Genomic DNA, 23,911 nt, shown 5'->3' on the forward strand with positions numbered 1-23,911 from the left:
AGCATTGGTTCAACAGACTCCAAAGAATCCTTACAGAAGGTTAAGATTTCTGCTCAGACGTGGAAGTGTTAAACATCGGTATCTTCGGTGCCGATGGTTTTCAGGTCCAAAGCCAGTTTTCTTGGCGTCCACCTAGGTGCTGTTTCAATTCCAAAGCTTTCAGGTCTGAAGGTTGGCTTGACACCAATGGAGCAGGCAACGGTTTAGAAGCATGCGCCCTATGCTGTTGTTTAGATGCAGAGCATAGTCCAGGCTTGTCTGAAGCAGCCGGTCGGTGTCAACCATGACCCAAAGGAAGTGGCGGTCCAACAACAATTTTTGGTCGGTTAGGGGGAGGCAGGCGATTCTCTGAAGATGTCTGCTGTGGTCGGGGTGGAGGCAGAGCTGGCAAAGTACTCACTGGTTACCCGGAGTGATATCCTAGAACTTCATCTTTGAACCAGAGCTGTCCTCAAGAGAGAAGGTGTCCCCGCCAGTGGCTGAATGATGGACTTGTACTTCCTGTGTAGGATCTTCAGAACTGAAGAGATCTGGTGCGTCTTCAGCGCTTCGCTGAGACATCTCGAGGCATCGAGCTGTATGGTCTTGCAGCATCTTTTTCGATCGAAAAGTCCTGCATGGCCTCACAAGTAGCTTCCTCGTGCTCAGGGGAAATGCACAAGTTATACACCTGATGGAGATCAGTGCATGGGAAGTTGGCGTGGCACCGAGGGCAAACATGAAAAGGCATCTGTTCTATCACCAAGTGGACATTTCTTGGAGGGAACGTCGAAGAGGAATTCCACCCTGAAGGCTGACGTCGATGCACCGACTAAGGAGACAGAGAACAGCCGCAATCAGAACAATACCGACGAGTCTGGAAAGAGTAAACTACAACAGTTTTGAACCAGAGCAGAGAAGCACACATCTGACGATTGAAGAAAACAATCTAACAATGGAGTCGAGGACCATGCGCATTGCAAGCAAGAGAAGGAGTCATTATACCTCGTAACCCGAAATAGTTTCTTGGAAGAAAAACAACTTACACACATCTGGGCCCAGCACTAGACAGCGGGATTATGCTAAGAATGTGTATTTACAGCCACACATGCCTCGAGCATGACTTTCCCACAAAGATGGGCAATCTGAGGCCAGATCATATAAAATACCCATTGTATTAGACTGATTGAGTACTACTTCACCAATAGCATTCTTAGTAGGAAAATCAACTAATGAAAATTTCAAACGTTTAGCTTAACAACTTCTTAGAAAAGACCATAAAATAAATCTGTTATCTTGAAAAAAGGATCCTAGGACCAAGGAGCCTGCTCTTTCTAGAAACACGAACAGAGTAAACGTATTCCATTTTCTAGGAGAAATGATGGCAGTCATATGCAGACTGGGTGACAGAGTGTTGCTACTTCTGAATCCCTTGCTGATCAAAGAGAAGAAATTATATAATCTACTCTTTGTAGCTGCCCTTTGATTTCCCAAAATATCTGTATCTTTCATGAATTTGTAGTCTTTGCACTTAGATGCTTTATGGCCAAACAGCAAATAAAATGGACTCCTTTCAGCAATCAAAAATATCATTGTCGGGAGGGGAAGTCTGAAGGTTTAGAACTTGGGGGGGTGGGCGACAGGCCTCTCCTGATCCACACGACGAAGTTGGTCATGTTGACCCTGGGCAGAGTCGGATGGGTAGCGGGGGGGTTGGGGTGGGGGGGGAGGGGGAGGTTAATGCAGTTTTGGAAAACGTGGGAATGTGTCATTTGCAAATTTTAGTGAGAGGGTGTTGCAGGAGGGTGCAGAGCGAAGAGAGCAGCAGGGTTTTGAGGATGCCTAGAAAGGGTCATGGCTAATTACACCCCGTATTCAGTTTTATCATGGAATGTCAACGGGTTGCGTCCTACTGTAAAAGGCTAAGGTAAATGCTACTTACCAGTATGCATCTGTTCTTGGCATGTAGAGCTGCTGCAGTCACATTATTGCATTACATCGCCGCCTAGTGTTGGGTCCGGATGTTGCACGTTGTTGTCTTGGAAGAGTCTTCGAGATCTCACGAGATAGGTGACTCCTCCCCTGGACTACAGTGCGCATGGACAGCTCCTCCATGGTCAGATTGTTTTTTCGCCATTGTGGCAAAGATGGAGGATAGTAATAGAAAGAAAAGGTGTCCATGTAAATGTATCTAATAAGATAGTACTGCAACTGTGCTCGGCACCAGGGAGGAGGGTGGGCATGTGACTGCAGCAGCTCTACATGCCAAGAACAGATGCATACTGGTAAGTAGCATTTACCGATCGAAGCATATGAGCTGCTGCAGTCACATTATTGCATAAACTGTATAGCAGTTCCTCCTCTAGTGGTTGTTACCGGTGGCAGTTGCAGTAGTTTGGAAAAGTGTTTTAAGGACAGCCTGACCTACAGAAGCTTGTTGTTTGGCTTGCACATCAACACAATAGTGTTTAGTGAAGGTATGTATGGTAGACCATGTAGCTGCCTTACAAATGTGTTCTAAGGGGATATTCCCTAGAAAAGCCATGGATGCCCCCATTTTGCGCGTGGAATGTGCTCTAGGGGGAATAGTTAATGTGCGTTTAGCTTTTTGATAACATATTTGTATGCACTTAACTATCCATCTGGCTATTCCTGCCTTTGAAATAGGGTTACCCTCATGAGGTTGACAGAAAGACACAAACAATTGTTTTGTCTTCCTAAATGGTTTAGTTCTGTCTATGTAGTAGAGTAGAGCCCTTCTGACATCCAGTGTGTGGAGTGCTCTTTCAGCTACTGACTGTGGTTTTTGAAAAAATACAGGTAACTCAATTGATTGGTTAATGTGAAAACTAGTTATGACCTTTGGTAGGAATTTAGGGTTTGTCCTGAGAACTACCTTATTTTGATGTATTTGCATGAAAGGTTCTTGAATTGTTAGTGCCTGCAATTCACTTACTCTTCTGAGTGAAGTGATCGCTATTAGAAATGCCACCTTCCATGTTAGGAACTGTAATTCGCAAGAATGTAGAGACTCAAAGGGTGGACCCATAAGTCTAGTAAGTACAATGTTAAGATTCCAGACTGGGGAAGGTGGAGCTCTTGGAGGGATTACTCTTTTGAGCCCTTCTATAAATGCCTTAATGGGTGGTATTCGGAAAAGAGACACGTGTTGTCTGTTCTGGAGGTATGCTGCAATAGCAGCTAGGTGTAATCTTATAGATGAATATGCTAGATTACATCTTTGTAAGTGTAGCAGATAACAAATTATGTTTTGGACAGGAGCGTCTAGTGGATTGATTTGATTATTTTGGCAGTAAATAACAAATCTTTTCCATTTGTTTGCGTAACAGGCTCTGTTAGTGGGACGTCTTGCCTCTTTGATGATATTCATACAATCAGGAGGCAGGTTAAGGTATCCGAACTCTAAGACTTCAGGAGCCAGATTGCTAGGTTCATTTGGTTGGGGTCTGGGTGTTGTATCTCTCCATGGTTCTGTGTGAGTTGTTTTGGAGAGAGGTGTAGTCTTTGATGAGGGACTACCGAGAGTTCTAGGAGTGTTGTGTACCATGGTTGTCGTGCCCATGTGGGAGCAACTAGGATCATCGTAAGTGTTTGTTGCTTTAGTTTGCGTACCACTAATGGAATGAGTGGGGTTGGCGGAAAAGCGTATGCAAATCTGCCTGACCAGTTCATCCATATCGCATTGCCCTTTGACTGCGGGTGTGGGAACCTGGCTGCGAAGGTTGGGCATTTTGCGTTTTCCTTTGTGGCGAACAGATCTATGTCTGGGTGTCCCCATGTTTGAAAGAATGGGAGTAGGACTTCTGGGTGAATTTCCCATTCGTGGATCTGTTGACTGTGTCTGCTCAATAGGTCTGCAATCTGGTTGTATACTCCTGGGAGATGTTCTGCTAGAAGATGGATGTTTTGTGGAATGGCCCATCTCCATATCCTTTGCGCTAGTTGTGATAGCTGCAGAGAGTGTGTCCCCCCCTGTTTCTGTATATAGAACATTGCTGTCATATTGTCCGTCCGGACTAGGACAGTCTTGTTGGCTATGTGTTTTTGAAAAGCCTTCATTGCTTGAAAGATTGCCAGTAATTCTAGGTAGTTTATGTGGTGTATTTTTTGGTGCGGTGTCCATAGACCTTGCACTGTATGTTGAAGTAGATGGGCTCCCCACCCTGTGAGTGATGCTTCCGCTGTCAACACTACTTGTGGAACTGGCTCTTGGAACAGTCGTCCTTTTGAAAGGTTTTGTGTGTTCCACCACTGCAGAGAGCGATGGGTACGACTGTCTACCAACACTAGGTCCTTTAGTTTCCCTTGAGCCTGGTTCCATTGTGTTGCTAGGCATTCTTGTATGGGACGCATTTGTAGCCGAGCATGTGGAACTATGAATATGCAAGATGCCATCATGCCTATGAGTTGCATAAACACTCTTGTTGTCAGAAGAGTTTGAGGTTGGAATTTTAGGATCATTGCTTGAATGTTCTGTATCCTGGCTGGAGCTGGGTAAGCCTTTGCTACTGTGGAGTCTATAGTTGCTCCCAGATACTGCTGTATATGGGAGGGTTGTAGATGGGATTTTGGGTAGTTGAGGGAAAATCCCAGATTGTGTAATAGATAGATTGTGGTCACAGTGTGCTGCAGGCATTGGTGATGTTATTTGGCTTTTATCAGCCAATCGTCTAGGTATGGAAACACATGAATATGTTGTCTCCTTAGATGTGCTGCCACTACTGCTAAGCATTTTGTGAACACCCTTGGTGCTGTTGTTACCCCGAAGGGTAGGACTTTGAATTGGTAGTGCTGCCCCTGCATTACAAATCTGAGGTATTTCCTGTGTGCGGGATGAATAGGTATGTGAAAATATGCATCTTTTAGATCTAGTGTGGCGAGAAAATCGCCTTGCTGTAGTAGTGGTAGTACTTGTTGGAGTGTGATCATGTGAAAATGATCGGAGTGTATATATTGATTGAGGGGACGAAGGTCGAGAATGGGCCTGAGGGAGCCGTCTTTTTTGGGGATTAGGAAATAGAGAGAGTAAACTCCCTTCCCTTGTTGCTGCAGCGTGCTTTTGTAGTATTGCTAAGACCTCCTGTTGTAATAGTATGGTATGTTCCTCTGACATTGGTCTGTGTTTGGGTGGTATGTTGGGTGGGGTAGATGCAAGTTCTAGACAGTAACCAGAATGGATAATTTGCTTCACCCACCTGTCTGTCGTGATGGATTCCCAGACAGGTAGGAACTGTGATAATCTGCCTCCGACTGGTGTTAAGTGGTCTGGAGGCAGGTGTAAGGGGTCACTGTTTGGGAGTGGTGGAGGTATGGTTGTTGTTGTTGTTACCTCTACCTCTGCCTTTAGCCTTTAGTATTGTTTCCTCTATATCCTCCTCTGCCTCTGTGAAATGTGTTTTGAGAGGTAGTTTGGAAAGGTTGAGAGGTTTGTGCATTATTCCCTCTCCCTGTACCTCTATAGGAGGATCTACGAAAGGAACGTTTGGATTAATAAAACTGCAGTGCACCCATAGATTTAGCGGTGTCAGTATCCTTTTTCATTTTGTCTAATAGGACATCTGTTTCAGGCCCGAACAGGAAATCTTGGTTAAGGGGTTGATTGAGAATAGTGGTTTGCACCTCAGGTTTAAAACCTGATATGCGAAGCCATGCGTGTCTCCTTAACATCACGCTTGTATTGACTGTTCTAGAGGCTGTGTCAGCTGCATCTAGAGCACACTTTATTGAGGCATTAGTGATGAACTTTCCTTCCTGGATAAGGTCATTTGCCTGTTGTTTATATGGGTCAGGGAGATGTTGTAGCAGCTCCTCTAATTTGTCGTAGTGCGCCCTGTCATATCTAGCTAACAATGCTTGTGTGTTAGCTATTCTCCAGGTGTTGGCTGCTTGTGAAGCCACCCTTTTCCCAGATGCCTCCAGTAGTTTGGACTCTTTTTCTGGTGGTGCAGCATCGCCAGTGGTTTGTGAGTTAGCCCTTTTTCGTGCATTGGCGACTACTAGAGAGTCCAGCTGTAGTTGACCCTTGATGTATGTAGGGTCGGAGGGTGCTGCTCTATATTTCTTTTCCAGTCTAGGGTTGAGTATTCTAGCCCTAATTGGGTCTTTGAATATTTCTGGTGCATGTTTTAAAACCCATTTGAGCATGGGTAATGTGCGTACACTTCTTTCTGTGGTTGGGAAGGTGTCCAGCAAGAAATCCTCTTCCATAGGGTCAGCATGCATATCTACCCGGTGGAAACTAGCAGCCCTGTCTACTAACTGATGGAATGCAATGGTGTCGTCAGGAGGGGATGGTTTTGAAGGATATGGCGTGGGGTCTAGAAGAGGTGTGTTATCGTCTGGTGAATATGGGTCTCCCCATGTGTCCAGGTTGGGATTTGTGTCATCAGGATCTTCATAAGGGTCTTGTGGATCATTATTTATGTCCTCATCAGGGTCCCCATCAGGCTGTTGAGGCATGGGGGGTGTGTATGGCACATAAGGCAGAATAGGAGAGAGAGGAGGAGGAGTAACAGGCCTAATAGGAGAAGTAGCAATGTCCTTCCTTTTTAGAGGAATAGGAGAGGGTAAGGCAGGAGGAATTTTCCTCTTGTGGAGCACCACATGACCTGTGTTAGGGTCTATGATGATTCTTTTCTGTTTTGGATCGACAGGATCCGGATAAAACAGCTCCTCTTCTGTATTTGGTGGTTTCGGCACCGAAGATTTTTGGTGTTTCTTACTGGGAGTCGAAGGATTTGTAGGCTTCGGCTTCGACTTGTTTGGCTCGGGAACCTTGTTTTTGTTCGGTTTGGGAGCTTTATTGACTTCGACCTCCTTTTTCGGATCGACCGTTTTCTTGGGTTCGATCTGTTTTTTAGGCTCGGTGACCTTTTTGGAGTCGTTAGTCTTTTTCGGGTCGATTAACTTTTTCGGGTCGATATTTTTCTTGGGATCGACCGTTTTCGGCTCGGGATGCTTCGGCTCGACGTTTTTGGGAACGGTCGAGTCTCTCGGCGCCGGAGCCGGAGTTGGTGCCGTATGTGTTTTTCTCGGCGCCGAAGGCATTTTTGGTGTAGGGAGATATGGTTTGCTCGGTCCCGAGCTACCGGAAGGCTTTTCTTTTATCTTCGGAGCCGGGCCCAAGGGTGGGGCTTCCGAAGGGATGTTTCGATCGTGACGAAGGCCTTGTGGCGATGTCTTGACCGGAGCCTTATGTGGGGTGATTGGGACAGGGGCATCGGTACTCACGTGCTGCCCCGCTGGGATTGGGTCATCTGAGTCCGATTCTTCGACTGTGACGAGCTGTAGGTCGTCCGAGTCCTCGGCATTCGAGGGGTCGTCGAAGATATCGTCCGGTGCCGGTGCTGCGTCGCAGAAGTACATCCGAACCCGATGGCGGAAAAAAACAATCTGACGATGGAGAAGCTGTCCAGGCGCACTGTAGTCCAGGGGAGGAGTCACCTATCTCGTGAGATCTTGAAGACTCTTCCAAGACAACAACGTGCAACATCCGGACCCAACACTAGGCGGCGATCTAATGCAATAATGTGACTGCAGCAGCTCATATGCCTCGAACAACCAGATATTATCCTCCTACAAGAAACACACTTAAAGGGCAAGCGCTGCAATTTCTTGGGCTGTCGACCGTATACGACTCTGACACACGCTGGGTTTTCTACCGGGGCGAGAGGGGTCGCCATTTTAATAAGGAAAAGTCCGCCATTCAGGATCGAACGTACTTGGAGTGACCCCGATGGAACATATGTGGCCGTAAGAGGGATTTGGGATAGGAGACATATTATGCTCATCAGTGTGTATTCACCCCCTAGACTACAGAAACGCACCATGGATAGGTTAGCTGCCATTCTTCTAGAAGCAGGTTCCCACACACATATAATAGGCGGTGACTTCAATGATGTGATGGACCCCTTATGGGACCGCACGACGGCTCCAGCCGGAACCCCACGGGATACCCCACTCAAAAGGTTTGTGGATACTCTGGCACTCACCGACACGTGGCATAGACAATATCCCCAGACAAAAACATACTCTTTCTACTCAGGGGCCCACAAGGCCTTCTCAAGATTGGATTATATATTCACCTTGGCTGGCGACCTAGGGAGGGTGCAAAAAATTGAATATCTAGCACAAGGTCTTTCCGACCATTCACCTTTGTGGTTGACAATGGGGACCCAGAGGCAACACTGTGCGGGGGCTTGGAAATTGAACTCGTGGGAACTGCAGGAACCGCAGGTTGCCCGAGAGATTAGGGTGGACACGCAGCTCTACTTTAAGGAAAATGTGGGGTCAGTAGACTCCGCTATCACTCTGTGGGAAGCTTACAAAGCAGTCCTTCGAGATAGAGCCCAGAATGCCATAGCACATAAAAAGCGCAAAGAAAACGAGGAGGCCGCAAGGCTTGAAGCGCAGCTCCTGCAGGCCGAAATGCAAGCCGCCGCAACCACCAGCCCCGCCCAGTTGAGGAGGTTGAAGCTTCTGCAGCAAGAGTATTTGGCGTCAGCCAAGAGAGATATACAGCACGCCATACAGGCAATGCATAGGCGGCTTTATGACGTGAGTGACAAAACGGGTAGGCTCCTTGTCTGGCTCAGTAGGAAGGAGCAGGAAAATAGATGGGTAACCCAGCTGCAGATGGAAGACGACCAGGTCCATGCAACCCCGGAGGCCATAGCGCATGCCTTTGCAGGCTATTATGAGGCCTTCTACGCGACAAGATCCATAGCAGATGATGAACAGATCCACACGTATCTACAATCCATACAACTCCCTCGACTCGAGTCCAGTGAAGAACAAGCGCTGGAGGCAAAGTTGACAGTTAAAGAAATCCTGGAGGCCATTGGTCAGATGAAACCAAGGAAGGCTGCGGGTCCCAACTGACTTCCACCGGAATTATTTAAACGACACGGGGCACTTTATAGCAAGCATCTCTTGCAGATGTATCTTGAGGCGAGGGAAGTGGGTATACTGCCGGAAGACTTGAGAGCGGCCACTATTGTGGTGATACCTAAAGAAGGGCGGCCGCCGCAGAGTTGTAGCTCATACAGGCCCATGTCCCTACTAAATATGGAAACTAAGATCCTGGCCAGAATCTTGGCCAATAGGCTTATGAAGGTTATTACGGGACTTGTTCACAGGGACCAGTCGGGCTTTATTCCCAAGCGATCAACAAGACATAAGCTTAGACGAGTCTCTAACTGGTTGGAGATGGTAAAACATAGACCTGAGCCTCACCTTATACTATCCTTGGACGCCGAAAAGGCCTTTGACACAGTCCACTGGCCGTTCCTTATGGTAATTTTGGACAGACTGGGGTTTGGTCCTGAGTTCAGGAAGTGGATAGCCCTGCTGTATGAAGGGCAAGTGGCAAGAGTCAGGGTCAACGGGGTCACGTCGCGGCAGTTCCCGATTGAAAGGGGAACTAGACAGGGCTGCCCCCTGTCTCCCTTGCTTTTCGCGATAGTCCTAGAGCCCCTTGCATGTATAATCAGAGCGCACCCAAATATAACAGGTTTCCGAGCGAATGACAGAGACAATCTTGAGGAGCGTATTTCATTATATGCCGGTGATATACTCCTATATGTCACGAACCCCGACAAGACACTCCCTACCATTATGGCATGCTGCGAGGAATATGGTAGACACACGGGGTACAGAATAAACTGGGAAAAGTCGTGTATCTATCCGGTGGGACAAGGTGTTGGGACCGCAGTATATCCCGGTCAGCTCCAGGTTGCACCTCAGGGAATAAAATACCTGGGTCTTCATGTGACGCTGGATAAGCCGCGGGTACTGGAGCAAAACCTGTATGCGATGTTAGGCAATTTTCTCTCAGACGCAGAACGTTGGGCCTCTTTGCCCTTGAAGTTGCTTGGAAGAGCGGCACTCTTTAAAATGATTACTTTACCAAAATGTTTATATGTCCTGCAAAATACTTAATAGCCAATCCCGGAAGAGGTGTTTATCAGGATTGATGACACCTTACAAAAGTTCCTTTGGGGAGGTAAGCCCCCCAGGGTAGCGCTGGGGAAGTTACAATGCAACCAATATAGTGGCGGCATTTCCTTGCCGGACCTTCGCTCCTATTACTGGGCCGCCCACTTGATAGTTATTAATGATTGGGAATTCGGAGAAAGGGATCACCCCACATATGCGCAGGAACACACACAGTTCTTCAAAAAACCGTTCCTGCATTATCTATATGGAGGTATGCGAGATTGTTGCCAGCAACGCAGATGGTAATAATGGCCTGGAAGAAAGTGGAGAGGCGGATAAAATGGGAAGGAAAGGTGACTAAGGAAACTCCGCTGTGGGTGGGAACACGACTCACGGAATTTGCCAAGCTGACAGGTTTCCAGAAATGGGACTTAGTAGGCATTTCCCAACTTAAAGATATAGTATACCGGAAGGAATTGGTGACGTTTTCACACCTCCAGACGGAGTATGACATGAGCAAGACGCAGCATTTTAAATATTTGCAAATGAGGCATGCATGGAGGGCGCAGAGTATTGATATGGAGGGTCTCCCGGAATACTCCCCCCTGGAGGGTAGGCTTTTGATGGACGAAATTGGGGGGAAAGCACTGTCCTGGACCTATAGAACAATCGAATAACACACCGGATCCTCTGAAGGCACTGAGGTCACGTTGGGAAGCTGATCTGGGGGACATAGATAACCTGGATTCGGAAATGGCCCTGATGCACCCGAGGGAGGTAGCTATTAGGTCCAGGCTACGATTGATTCAATTTAAATACCTGCATAGAATGTATTATGACAGAGCCCGACTGTATAGGATTGGAAGAGCGGAATCTCCCAACTGCCTGAAATGTCACACCAGGGAAGGTACCTTCTTTCACACGGTGTGGGGGTGCCCACAAGTGCAGGTATATTGGGGAAAACTGTTGAAGGAGATGGAGAATGTACTGCACGACTCAATACCCCCAGACCCTTTGTTTATTCTGTTGGGCGTACCCACAGACATTGATCTCCCCAAGGCAAAACTAACATTGCTTCAGCTGGGATTGGTGGTGGCCAAAAGGGACCTGGCAAAAGAGTGGGGTGCGATGTTTAACCCAACGCTAGAGGAATGGCGGAGGAGTATGGATATGTATATGTTGGGGGAAAAAACAACTTATATAGCAAGGGGGTGCCCGAAAAAATTTAGAAAAATATGGAAGCCTTGGTGGACCTACTACGGCCTTACATTCACGGACTCCCAGTGAACTAAGAGGGAGAGGGGAGGGGGAGGGAAACAAATGGTTACGTGGGCACGTAATATACTGGTAATGTTTAACGATCATGTCATGGTACTGTTGAATCCCGCTCTGCAGGTGGGGAACAAAAGAATGAGTTGCTTTGCATATGCGAAGTGGTTTTGTAATGTAAATGAATCCCGTATATCCACAGTGGAAGACGACATTTCACAACTGAAGGAGCAGGTAGCTCACCTCCGCACCCACACCAAGGAACTCCACCGGCGTGCCGAAGATGCTGAAAATCGCACACATCGAAATAATCTCCGCCTGGTGGGGTTTCTCGAAGGGGTCGAGTCGAATCAGGTGGCCACCTTCGTCGAGGCCTCGTTTACATCGTGGATGCCCAAGGATGCTCTCTCTACTTGGTTCGTGGTTGAGGGAGCCCACCGTTCCCTCGCACCTAAGCCGCCCTTTGGAGCTCCACCTCGCCCCATCATATTGAAAGTCCTCAACTTTAAAGACCGGGATGCCATTCTGTGGGCGGCTCGGGCCCATTGTCCCCTCAAGTTCCAAAACCATACTGTTATGGTATTCCCAGACTACACCAAGGAGGTGCAAGAACTCCGTCGTTCTTATACGGACGTTAAAAAGAAACTGGGCCTACAGTACCAGTTTCAGTTCCCTGCACGCCTCCTAGTCATCTTTCAAAGCACAGCTCAGTTTTTCGATACGGCTCTCCGCCCCGCACCAGGCACCGATCCGCTGATGAACTACCTGGAATATCCTCATCGCCGACCCGGGAGGGTTCCACCAAGATTGACTCAGACCTCTTCCCGTACTCCGACCCTCTGAGGTTCTACTGGGCTAGGTCTGCTGCCTCTCAGTCACTAGGTGTGATTCTCTCCTGATGAGGATCTTGAACATTGGTAGAATTTCACGCTCACCTATTTGGTTCCATTGGCCGATCCACTGTATATCTGTCCATATGGAGGGGTCCTCCACGCAACCAACCCGAACGTTATAGTTTGGTTACAGTTACAATGGGGGGTCGACAGATAATTCTGTTCTTGAAGTGTAGGGAGAGGAGAGGTTTGGTACTGTTTTTCCCTATGTTGTTGTTGTTTTTATTGTTTTGTTATTTCAGCTACCACGGATCAACTTGCACCGACCCACCAGGGGCCAGGTACGATCTCAGTGCACGTGCTCACCTGTACGGAGGCAGGCTCCCACGTGCGCTCCCACGTCCCTGTAGGGTTGCACGACCCAGATCCACGTTACCCCCACCATGACCGACACAACTGTTCCTAGGGCATCCCTTCACGTTTTATCGTGGAATGTCAATGGTCTCTTGGACCGGACGTACGGCAGTCCTGCGCTATGCACAACGCCTTAGCGTAGACGTCCTCTAACTTCAAGAAACGCAACTGATGGGTAATTGTTGCCCCTTCCTGGCACGCTACGGGTACGACAGAGTGTGGCACTCAGGCTTCTCTAGGGGTTCCCGCGGGGTGGCTATACTCCTGAAACGCACCTTGCCATTTGTACTCACACAGGTCTTTCACAACCCTCATGGCTTATCGGTGACCCTTTGAGGCTCGCTGGCCGGTTCCCCCCTCAACCTTATGTCCATCTACTACCCCCCCTCGATGCTTGCATTTACCCTTAAACACACTGCAGCCCTCCTGAATGCTTTGCCTCTGGGCTCCACTGTTATTGGGGGTGACTTTAATGCGGTCTCCTTCCGGACCATCGACACGACGGGCCCTCCCTCCACCACTAGACTGGCGCAGGCAAAACAGCTACGGAGCTGGTCCGAGTCTCTGGGCCTCTGTGATGCTTGGCGCACCTGGCACCCCCGCACCACCCAATTCACCCACACCTCCGCAGCACACCGTACACAGGCATGCATAGATGCGATTTTTGTACCCTCAGTTGAATGCTCTGGGATTTTAGATGTCCGGATCCTTCCTAGGGGGATTTCTGACCACTGCCCGGTGCTTCTTAGTACAGGGGCTCCCCCCCCCTCGGCCCGCCAAATATGGAGAATGAATGCATGGTTCCTCCAAGATAGAGAATTCAAAAAGGTTGTGGGGACGGAGCTCAAGCAACACTTTCTCACCAATGAAGGTTCGGTGGCTTCTCCGGGTACCTTATGGGAGGCAGGGAAGGCTACCGTTCAGGGGGTTGCAAAGTGTCAGCTTAGGAGTCAGAGACAGGCGCAGCTGCAGGAAATTACCTCACGGGAGGTGCAGGCGCTCCGCCTTGAGCAGTCCCTTTCCCTGTCCGACGAAGCGGTCCAAGTCAGACAACTCACTCACCTTCGGGCCGAGATCAGGCAGCTATCCCTAGATGCCGCTAAGCTCCTCTGGAGATCATCAGTGGCAAGAGTGTATGGCTGGGGAGACAAAAACGGTACGATCCTGCATCGACGGGCCACATATCCCAGGGCCAACCGCATCATCCCGGAGGTGGTGGACGAAGAGGGAGCGGTGCACAGCGCTCCACAGGCGATGGCCCGCATCTTCGCCCGCTATTACTGATGACGCTATGCAGCGCGGACCCCTGGCATATCACTCTCTGCCTTCCTCGAACAAGGAAACGTGCGTCTCCCTTGGCTGAGTCCCGTCGCTCAAAAGGATCTGGACCGTCCCATTTCTCGGGAGGAAATCCACGCAGCAATCGCCCTAATCTCGTCGGGCAAGACCCCGGGCCCAGATGGCCTTCCTCAAGAATACTATGCACTGTATCGCGATACTCTTGTACCCCGCCTGGCCGATCTATTTGAGGAAGCACTGGAGAAAGGTTCCTTCCCATCCGAGACGGACATCGCCACCATTGTGGTCCTACTGAAATCCCAGCCGCCCTCCCGTCACTGTACGGACTATCGTCCCATTTCCCTTATCAACACGGAGATCAAGTTGTATGCCGCCATACTAACTCAACGACTGAAGCCATATCTGTCCCTGCTGGTTCATCCAGATCAATGTGGCTTTATGCCCATGCATGGGACCAGACACTGTCTTCAGAGGCTACAGCCCACCAGCATCTCCTCACTCCATACCTAGCACTCCTTCTTATAGATTTTGAAAAAGCCTTTGACTCGGTGGACTGGGCATACCTAATGGACGTGTTGGCCGAGATGGGGTTTGGACCCCACTTTAGGGCTCTGGTCCATGTCCTTTACGCTCAACCGCGCGCGCGCGTGTTGGTCAATGGGGTGTTATCGGAGGCCTTCCCTATTACCTGGCGAACAAGGCAGGGCTGCCCTCTTTCACCCCTGCTCTTTGCCCTGGCGATGGAGCCTCTGGCCTCTCTGGTGCGGGCTGAGGATTGCGTCCACGGCTGGGAATGGCCCAATACAGAAGCGGACAAGATTGCCCTATACGCAGACGATGTCCTGGTCTTTCTGGCCGAGCCCGCCGTATCGGGGCCACGGTGTCTTCAGATCTTGCAGTCCTTTGGGCAAGCATCTGGTCTCCGGCTGAACCCGGGGAAGTCGGCACTGGTCCCACTACACCTATCCAGGGACTGCTACGATTGGCAATCCACCATACCGCTTCGGCGTCAATCATTCAAATACTTGGTGATTTGGGTCACCCTTCTTCCCGAACTGGGTTGGTCTCTCAATGTAGCCCCATTGGTAAAGAAGGCTAAGGAGGACCTTCAAAAATGGTAGACACTGCCTCTGAATCCCCTGGGGAGGGTCGCCCTATTCAAAATGATGATCTTCCCCAGATTTCTTTACGTCCTTCAGAACGCCCCCTTCTGCTTCCCCAGAACCTGGTTCAGGGAACTGGACAGTCTCGCCACTAAATTTCTTTGGAGTGGGGGGAGAGCGCACTTGGCCTTGACCACCTACCAGATCCCCTCTGGTATGGGGATGACGCATCTGTATCTTTACTTTTTGGCTGCGCGTCTCCTAATAATCCACGATTGGCTCAACGGGGGCTGGTCCGACTTGGCCTATCAGCTCGAGCTGAGCGAATTAGGCCTACCCAAAATCCAATCAATGATGTACGGGGGACCCATTCTGTCTCAGTTGCCTGATGCGACACGTTCCGTGCTGTTAGCCTGGCGGGCTTCTCTACGCCACACTCGCTGGACGCGTAGGCTGACCCAATGCACACCCCTCTGGCAGGGAACTTGGCTCCACGAGGTTAGTGGGCTGCAGGGATTTAAATCATGGGACCTTATTGGAATCTCGCAACTTGGGGATGTCTGGGCCAACGGCCACATGCATTCATTTCAGGAACTCCAGGCCTGTTACTCCCTTCACCCATCCCAATTCTATAAATACCTGCAGCTCCGGCATGTCCTCCATACACATATCACAGAAGAGACTAGGCTCCCGGAGTACAGCCCTCCCGAGGCGCAAACTATGTTGGGTGACCTGGGCAAAGGGGGTATCTCTCGCATTTACCGCACTCTCGTCAATAACACTTCCACTTCGCTGGACAAGTTACGGGACCAATGGGTAGATTGGGTAGGCCCTCTTGACGAGGCAGACTGGCGTGACGCCCTTATGGCGCCGAAGACGATTACCGCATCCGCCAAGCTTAGGCTGATCCAGCTATACTATCTGCACGCTGCCTACCTCATGCCCTCGCGCCTCCACCGAGCGGGCCTGTGTCCGGATGCGTCCTGTGCTAGGTGTGGCCACGCCCCAGCTGACTTTTTCCACGTTGTCTGGTCGTGCCCCCACCTGGCGCGATTCTGGGGAACTATTGAGGAAGAGCTTACAGAGGTTCTGGGATGGGCGGTTCCCCATGACCCACGTCACTCCCTACTGGGGATCACAGATGGGCTGGATGGGTCCAGAAACGAAAAGATATTATTCAACACAGCCATGATTGTAGCTAAACGTGATATAGCGGCGGCATGGAAATGCCCTGACCCACCCGACCCTGGGAAGTGGCGTAGAGGGGTGGACTTGTGCGCGACCCAAGAAAAAACCCGATATGCGGCAAGAGGATGTCCCAAGAAGTACCATAGGGTGTGGGGGAAATGGCTGGATACTGTGGAATGACCGATATACTTTGCTTAACTCCTGCGCTTGTGTACGCCTTATGGGGCAGGGAATCGTGGGATGTCATGCTCTTGTAAATGGCTATGATTTACTGTGCTCCGTGCTTTTGCTGATCTTCCTTTTTTTTTGTGTGTAATTTTTCTCAAAACAATAAAATGGTTTATCAAAAAGAGTTAAGAAATAATCAAGAACGAGAAAAGCCTAGGTGTTAAATAAAAACTTGTAGGGAAAAAAACACTACTCCCTTAATGGGCATATCTAACACAGGGGAAAACTCAAAGGTGTGAGAAAGTAAAATATTCAAAATATTGGGGTTTAAAAACCAGCCAGGCAACATTTGATCCTTCAATGTTAGGTAAGGAAAGAAACATGGAGCTAGGCAAAACAACTTAAGACGGTATTTCAAGTGCAGAAGTATATCACCAAATGAATACCTGGAAGTCATTAAGAAAATAATCAAAAGAATATAGACAAAATAGCATGCTGGAAAATCCAGTTTGAAGATGAGTTGTGAATTATCTGAAGTATGTAACTAAGAAAACAAACATTAGCAATGCAATAGGTCTCGCATTTGCGAGGGTTTGCGCTATTGGCATTGTAAATGACTATGCCTCTTATTTATGTGTTCTGAAAACCTGCAAGCAGTGCGTAGTTTAAGAGTAAGGTTCAGCGTGTCACATCATGCATGCTAAAACACATCGCAACGTGGAGACTCCAACTGAGGAGAAAGCAACTAACATATTTCTGTCCTTTATCTTTTTTCAACTGAGTTGAAAAACTGCAGCTTATAGTCACTGAAGGGCAGGGGTTAGTAGAAGCATTTTTCACTTGAAAAACATATCATAGATTAATGCAACTGCAATGCAAATCGGGCATTCTTTCCTAGAAATACATATGAACGAACATTACAGCACGGAAAGGTTGAGAAGACGTAGACTAACTGATAGAGCTGCCGACCTTTAAACGGGGGGTCACAATCGAGTCGTGGCTTTATTTCAATGTCCCGCAATCCTAAACAAATCAGTTAATCTCGCCGTGGCTAAAAAAAAAACAAGCATTGGCATAGCCAATAGGTCTCGCCTTTGGGACCTTATAAGTGTTTAGCCATGCAACAGTTGCATAACTAAATACTTATAAGGTCCCAAAAGCGAGACCTATTGGCTATGCAAAGCAGCCCTGCGGCCGCGAAAGTGAAAGTGATCGCCATCGCAATCACGATCAAACATCAAAGCAGCCGCGAAAGTAAAAGTAATAGCGGTAACGAGCGGCGCGAGCACCCGCGCACATGCACTGTAGCTCTAGGCTGGCCTGGTAGCACTTTTTGGGAGCCCTCTCAATAAGTCTCGCCAGACCAGCGCATGCACTGGGTCAGGCGAGACCTAATGAATCCGACCTCATGTAATGTTATCTGGTGCTTATGTAAAGTCCTTGAGCAAAGTTCATGTTGTAGAAAGATTGCAAAAATAATAAATACATTAATTAGTAAATGAAGTGTCTTTAGCTGATAAAAAAAATTGTTAAAAGCGCATATTTATTAAAGCTAGTACCGTCCGAGCTGTTCTGATGAAGCGTCTGCTAGTACAGAAATACCAAAAATGACTTGTCCGTACATTTTCATGGGTTGCCTCTGCAGTCCATGGGTTTGATATTCCAGTCAGAGTAGAGGGTGAAAAGGCCAGAAGAGGGCATCAATACAACAAACTAAAGCTAAGAGATTGCACCTTTGATAATTGTCACACAGAGCCTGAACCGTGCCCGGTAACGGTGCGACCGTTTCCACCAGCTGGGCTGAGGGTTAACAGACAGTACAGACCATTTCTAGGCGGTCCGCCGTGTTGCCAGCCGAAGGAGTCTGTCACCTCACCAGCACAAGAGAGGTGCGAATGTGAACCGCGCAGGTCACACAGCTCCATGCTGGCTCAACGACTGCCCCGGTAAGTCATTTATATGGCGCAAGGGGAAGGCGAGCACGGTGCCAGGGAACGCAAGACAGGCACATTTCACAGTTTGCATTACCTACAGAGGGAATGCTCTTCAATGGAACACAATTTCCTGAGATGTTCGAGAACACTTACGTCAGCGAGATGTGGTCAATGTGTATATGTTTTTGTGATTTTCATTTTGTCGAAGTCGTCTCAGGTACTTTTCCGCCCTTCTCAGTACCACATGCTTTAAAACAAGAATCTCCACAATGCTAATTCCGTCTGCCATCATACCACCCTAAAACAAGCAACACTGCTTAATGTAAAAAAACCTGCGTTTTGGGACAGAACACGAGTGTGGAGACTTTGCAGAGGAACGATGAGAAAGATCGCCGTTTTGGGGAAACAAACAGGCACGCAGCGACTCCAAACACTAGCCCTCCCAAAAAGCATGTTGAAAAAAGAGTGCGCCACAAGTATGAAATGCCTGAAGCAAAATGATTCACGTAAGAGGGCCAGTCGCTATGGGCATGACAAACACACCCAAAGTAGGGACAAATGCCAAAATTCACCACACAAAAGAGAAACAGTTACAAATGCACAGGAAAGAACCAATTCAAAGTGGTGGGCATTGCCAAACTCCTCAGTCCGAATGCCTCGCAGAGCAGCGCATGCACGCTGACTCTAGGCTCGACCTAAACATGTAGTAAAACTCAAAAGCACATCGAGAACTTTATGCCGGCCAATGTTGTGGTACATATCCCATGTGAATCAGCTAAAAAGGAATAACTGAAGCCAGGATCTAATCTGCCTCATCTCTGGAGAAAGCTTGCAAGGACCCAGGTTTTGCACTGTTGGATTTCAGATTGTGCTTAAGTTCAATATTTCAGATTGTAACAAAACAACAGATATCGGTTTCTTGCGCCTGTAAAATGTTCACTATGGTCTAGGGATTTTTACACTTTTGTTGCCACTACTATGCACAAATGTCTTATCTTTGTCAACAGCTAGTTGATGTCTTTATTTTTGAGCATTGCTTTAAAAAATCATACACAAATGTTTTTTAAATTATTTTCTATTATCTAAATTCAGTGCTGTCATTGATGGACAGAATGCTGCACAAAGTCGAACATTCACCCCGGTACAGAGATCTGGGCCTAAATCCATCTTTTTTGCACCCCATGCCTTTCCAGTTCAGACCCAGCCATATGCAAATCAGTGTTGACCCTGTTCCCCATGGAAGAAATCCAGCCCGAACTGCCAGGCCAGGTCTTCCCTGGATTGGAAACCGGCATTGTGGGACCAGTTTCGGAGCATCACCCCCTCATCATCCAGGCTAGCTTGACTCCAGTGGCATGAAGAGCACGATACCCACGTCTGGGCATACCCATCCCACTCGGGTGACAAATGCAATAAGAACAATTGATGGACAGAATGCTGCACAATGTCAAATATTCACCCCAGTTCAGAGATCTGGGGCTAAATCCATCGTGTTTTTGCTCCCCATGCCTTTCCAGTTCAGACCGAGCCATATGCAAATCAGTCTTGACCCTGTTTCCCATGGGAACAGTCCAGCTCGAACTGCCAGGCCAGGTTGATACTTGGATATCTATAGACAGATACTTGGGTCTTTAGAGAATGGATGAGCATAACAGAATTTGTCAGATGAATCTTTCATAGGTAGCTGAATGTATCCTGGGAATACCCTACCCGCACACAGAAAATGGGCTCTCTTGAACGTCTCCTAGCAAAGAAATAAAAATGTAGGGTGACTTCCTCACATCAAGTTTCCCCAAACTACATGTGTACCTGCCACTGTAAATTGAAGGTATCGCTAAACTCAGGGAACTCACTACATTGTGCAAGTATGAAGAAGAAAACCCTCAATGCAAAGAGACTGGATTCCTCTCTCTGCGTTCTTTCTCTAGACAAAGGCAGAGATACACAGACTTGGAAAATGTCTCTCTTATGTATCTAAAGAGAAAAGAAATTAGAAGATCATACATTTTGACTTCTTCCCTTCACCCAGTGTCAATACCCCCCCATTCCAATGAAGTAAATAGGTCCTCTCTTAACTAACCAATCAAACTCCGGTATCCTCTAAGCAGTGAGTTCCGTCTCTCCTGGTCCTCGGTTACTGATTTCCACTGGAGCTTCATCCGGAAATATTCATCCCTAAATAAAAGAAAAAGTTATATTTCTTACTCGCATCCTGCATCCACAGAGTTTGACCATACTAACACTGCGAAATGCTTACAAAAATATGTTTATTTAAATGAAGACACAATGCTATTTTATTACATATAGGCAACTTATGACTGTTAATTTTCAATACGATAGCTTGGAATTATCTGTAAAACAATTGTCTACATGCTGAACAGTCTTTTTAAGACAGGAAGGATGGCTTACCTGTAAAATTAGCTCTTCTGCACATTTTTCCTTCACGCAGTAATATGCTTACTATGAATAATAATCACAGTTAGGATGAGTACCCTGGGCTTTAGACTTTAAAGTGCAAGTTACTTACCTAGGTTAACTCTGTATACCCAGTTCTTAGTCCTCACTCATCCAGGGGTACAGGATAATTTCCACCCACAAAGAACAGCAACACCTGTTCCCTGTGTGCCTTGTTGCTTCCCATATCTCAGTTATGATAGAAAAGTAGTTGGGAAGATTCAAAACCACAGATTATGGTCACTAAGTTAAGTAATTTGTACACACTCAATTTGCCTTTATGCAGAAAAGTGGAAAGGTTTCGAAGCATGTGAAACTATCTAGCCGGAAGCATTGGATTGACGCCAAACATATGCCCAACCAATCTTTTCGAAATGTTTTGACTAAAAGGCTGGAACCTAGAGCAAAGACATGACTGTCATCTTTACAGAATACAGAAGGAGCAGTGTAAGTATATGCTCTACATTTTACATCCTGCAAAATATGGCACTGGATGGACACCGATGCTACTTTGGTCCTGATGCCTTAAGCATGGATGCACTTGAGGGAACTTATAGCCAGGGCTAGGGCTTGAGTCTATCTCAAGCTCTGAAGTTCTTCATAAGAGATAAATAGAATTTAAAAGACATGTAAGAATCCATGCTAGAGAGTGCCCTTCACTCAAAGAGAGAGAGGGAGAGAGAGAAGGACCTGAACCCTTATTCTCAGAGCTTAGAATACTGGCATGGCAAAGGCTGTTTTCCTTATCATCAGTTTATTGTCAATATTGAGCAAAGATTTTAAAACTGCTTTAACAAACAGACAAAAAGAAGCTTGAAATCCTAAGCTGGATGTGTCTACAGGCAGAAGAACAATTGGAGAGGTTCATAAAAATTATGTTGTACAATTAAATTCAGTAAGGAAACGCAATATCTTGATTAATTTTTAGTCACCAGCAAAAAAGAGAACCAAAGGATAAAAGATATTTTAAATAACATTTTACAGGAGTTATTTCCTACACCAATTTGTAGCAGTGATTAAAACAAAGCTCTTCTCCTAAAATCTACTAGGATGATTTCCAATGATCTAGACTACAGTATTTCCTGTGTAACCAGGCAACCAAGCTAAGAAATGGAGATCAGTCATGGACACAGTCCCCTCTGCTGAGACAGGAACAAAATTGGAAGAACATGAGTAGAAGACGCTGCTAATAGAGAATGCGTGGAAAATCATAGGCAATTAAACAAAAAGGGAAGCTCCAAAAACATTTTGCAAACACTGACTTTAATTTCCAAATCATTTTCTAAATGTTATAAATAGCAACTCATCAGAAAACATATTCTCCAACAAGAAGTGGACTTGAGCAATCTCTGACGCAAACATTTTGTAGTTAAAGGAGGTGCTGGAGGCAAAAAGATCCACTAAGGAATAAACGCAGCTACGATAAAACAGGGAGGCAACATCTTCATTCTGGTTTCATACATGTAATAACTTGTTGAGTTTGTCAGCTTGATTCTTGAGGCTAGATGAGTGGACAACAGAATTGCCTGTTTATCTAGAGACCAGTTAAATGTTTTTACCTTTAAATCACACTAAAGAGCGAACTATTTCCGACCTGCACTCTTTAAAGACATTAAACATTGTTGTGGTACTGTAAGTGAATATTAACATACTCATGCCTTTCAGTGTATGTGGTTGTCTCTGGGCTACGTGCGTGCAGTTTCAGATGTTCTAGAGCAAGGATCGCAGCTGCAGAAACCATGCAGTTTACTCCCGGCTTGCCTTCTGGCTTCCTATCTTATCCCGCCAGACAGGCCCACTGGCCTTGAGCAGGAGAGGTGTACAGCCCATGAAAGCACCCAAGAAACCCTGTCACTAACTCTTCAGTGGTTCTTTAGCCACTGTTGCTGCATGTCCAATGCTGCCTGTCTGCATTTTGACACCCTGTGCTGGTTCACTCACAATCCGAGGGTTCCATGGCAATAGCACAAATTTCAATTTTGAATTCAAGATTTTTTACTTTTATTGATTTAGAGTTCATCTGAGCTCAACAGTGTGTACAGTCTTAAAACCATAAAACAAGACTCTCCAAATAAAAATGATGCTAATACACTATTAGAAAGGATTTAAACCATTTATACAAATTATAGAATACAAATTCATTCGGAGGTGAGTTTGCTAAGGCAATCAGATCACTACTTTTAAAAACACTGTATTTAAAACATTGAGGTTTTAAAAACTTCTTCCGTACTTCTAATATTGACTTATGAGGTCAAACAAACAATACATGCTTAATATCCTGAGTCGCACCTTTACATTGATCCCATATTACCGACGTATCTTATTTATCCGATCAATGCTTTGTAAAGTTATTTAGCGGTAAGATACCCAGTCATAACGTGATTAGAAACCGCCTAGTACTATAGTCCAATGTAAACCTCAAGTATCTTTGGTTCATCTTAAAACAGAGGCTATCAGAATAGGCTTTGTAAATTTCCGACTGGGGAAAATGTGCGATGTCCTCTGAGTAGCTTAATCTGGCTCTAGCATTTTTCAGGAAAAATTTTAATTGTGCTGAAGTCCACAATTGTAGATGGGCAATAGAACATCGAAAGTTCTCTAGTGCAGTCTCCAGATTAATGTTAAAAGAGTGCACACCTACTTGTTCCTTAATAGTTTTGTTCTTCAGAAGGGCTCTCAAAGTGCCTTCAGATGCATGAAGAAGGTTACATGCCCAACAGATCACGTTAGCCAGGGGTCTACAACAGGCACTAAGAAGGGAAAACTCTAAACAAAGTGCCTGAACTGGAATTGTTTGGCTCAGGGATACTATCTTTTGAAGGCACCTCCCATTGAATACATTTAAAAACATACCACCTACTTATTGGGTTGTATTCAAGTGCACAAAAAAGAATAGGGGGTATTTTACCGGATATATATCAACAAATAATTTCAAATCTCTCTTACCCGAGGAACTATAAAATCTTTTTCAAGTGCCTAAATGTGCAGATGCCTTGCACCCTAGATGAGAAAGTGTGAGGTGCTTTCTAAAGTCTGGGAAAATACCCTTCCTATGTACGCATATGTTGTGGACACCTCCACAGACCAACCACCCGGCTTGCAGTCTAAAGGACGGTACCGCACTCTTCCCACCTTAGTTTTGGTAAGATTGATTTTCCGAACATTTGCCTCTCCTTATTCAGAGAGCACATCCATATTGTACTGGAGACCGATGGGAGTAAGGTCAAAAATGACTGCAACATCTGCATACATTAAAACATGTATATTATAAAGTGCAATTTTAGGTGAAAAATTATTTGTTATTAAAATAGGC

At 46.7% G+C, this 23,911-nt stretch overlaps 1 protein-coding gene across 2 annotated transcripts in view; it reads right to left on the bottom strand.

Moving 5' to 3' along the window:
• Nucleotides 1–23,911, bottom strand: part of TBC1D17 (TBC1 domain family member 17) — a 556,250-nt gene that overhangs the window by 202,569 nt on the left and 329,770 nt on the right. For both annotated transcript variants that reach the window (XM_085616191.1, XM_085616192.1), the window contains exon 10: nucleotides 20,225–20,319. In XM_085616191.1, coding sequence (XP_085472317.1) covers nucleotides 20,225–20,319 — 95 coding nt within the window. The remainder of the gene's footprint in view (nucleotides 1–20,224; nucleotides 20,320–23,911) is intronic.

The sequence above is a fragment of the Triturus cristatus genome, chromosome 7 (assembly GCF_964204655.1).
Source record: "Triturus cristatus chromosome 7, aTriCri1.1, whole genome shotgun sequence".
Taxonomy (NCBI): domain Eukaryota; kingdom Metazoa; phylum Chordata; class Amphibia; order Caudata; family Salamandridae; genus Triturus; species Triturus cristatus.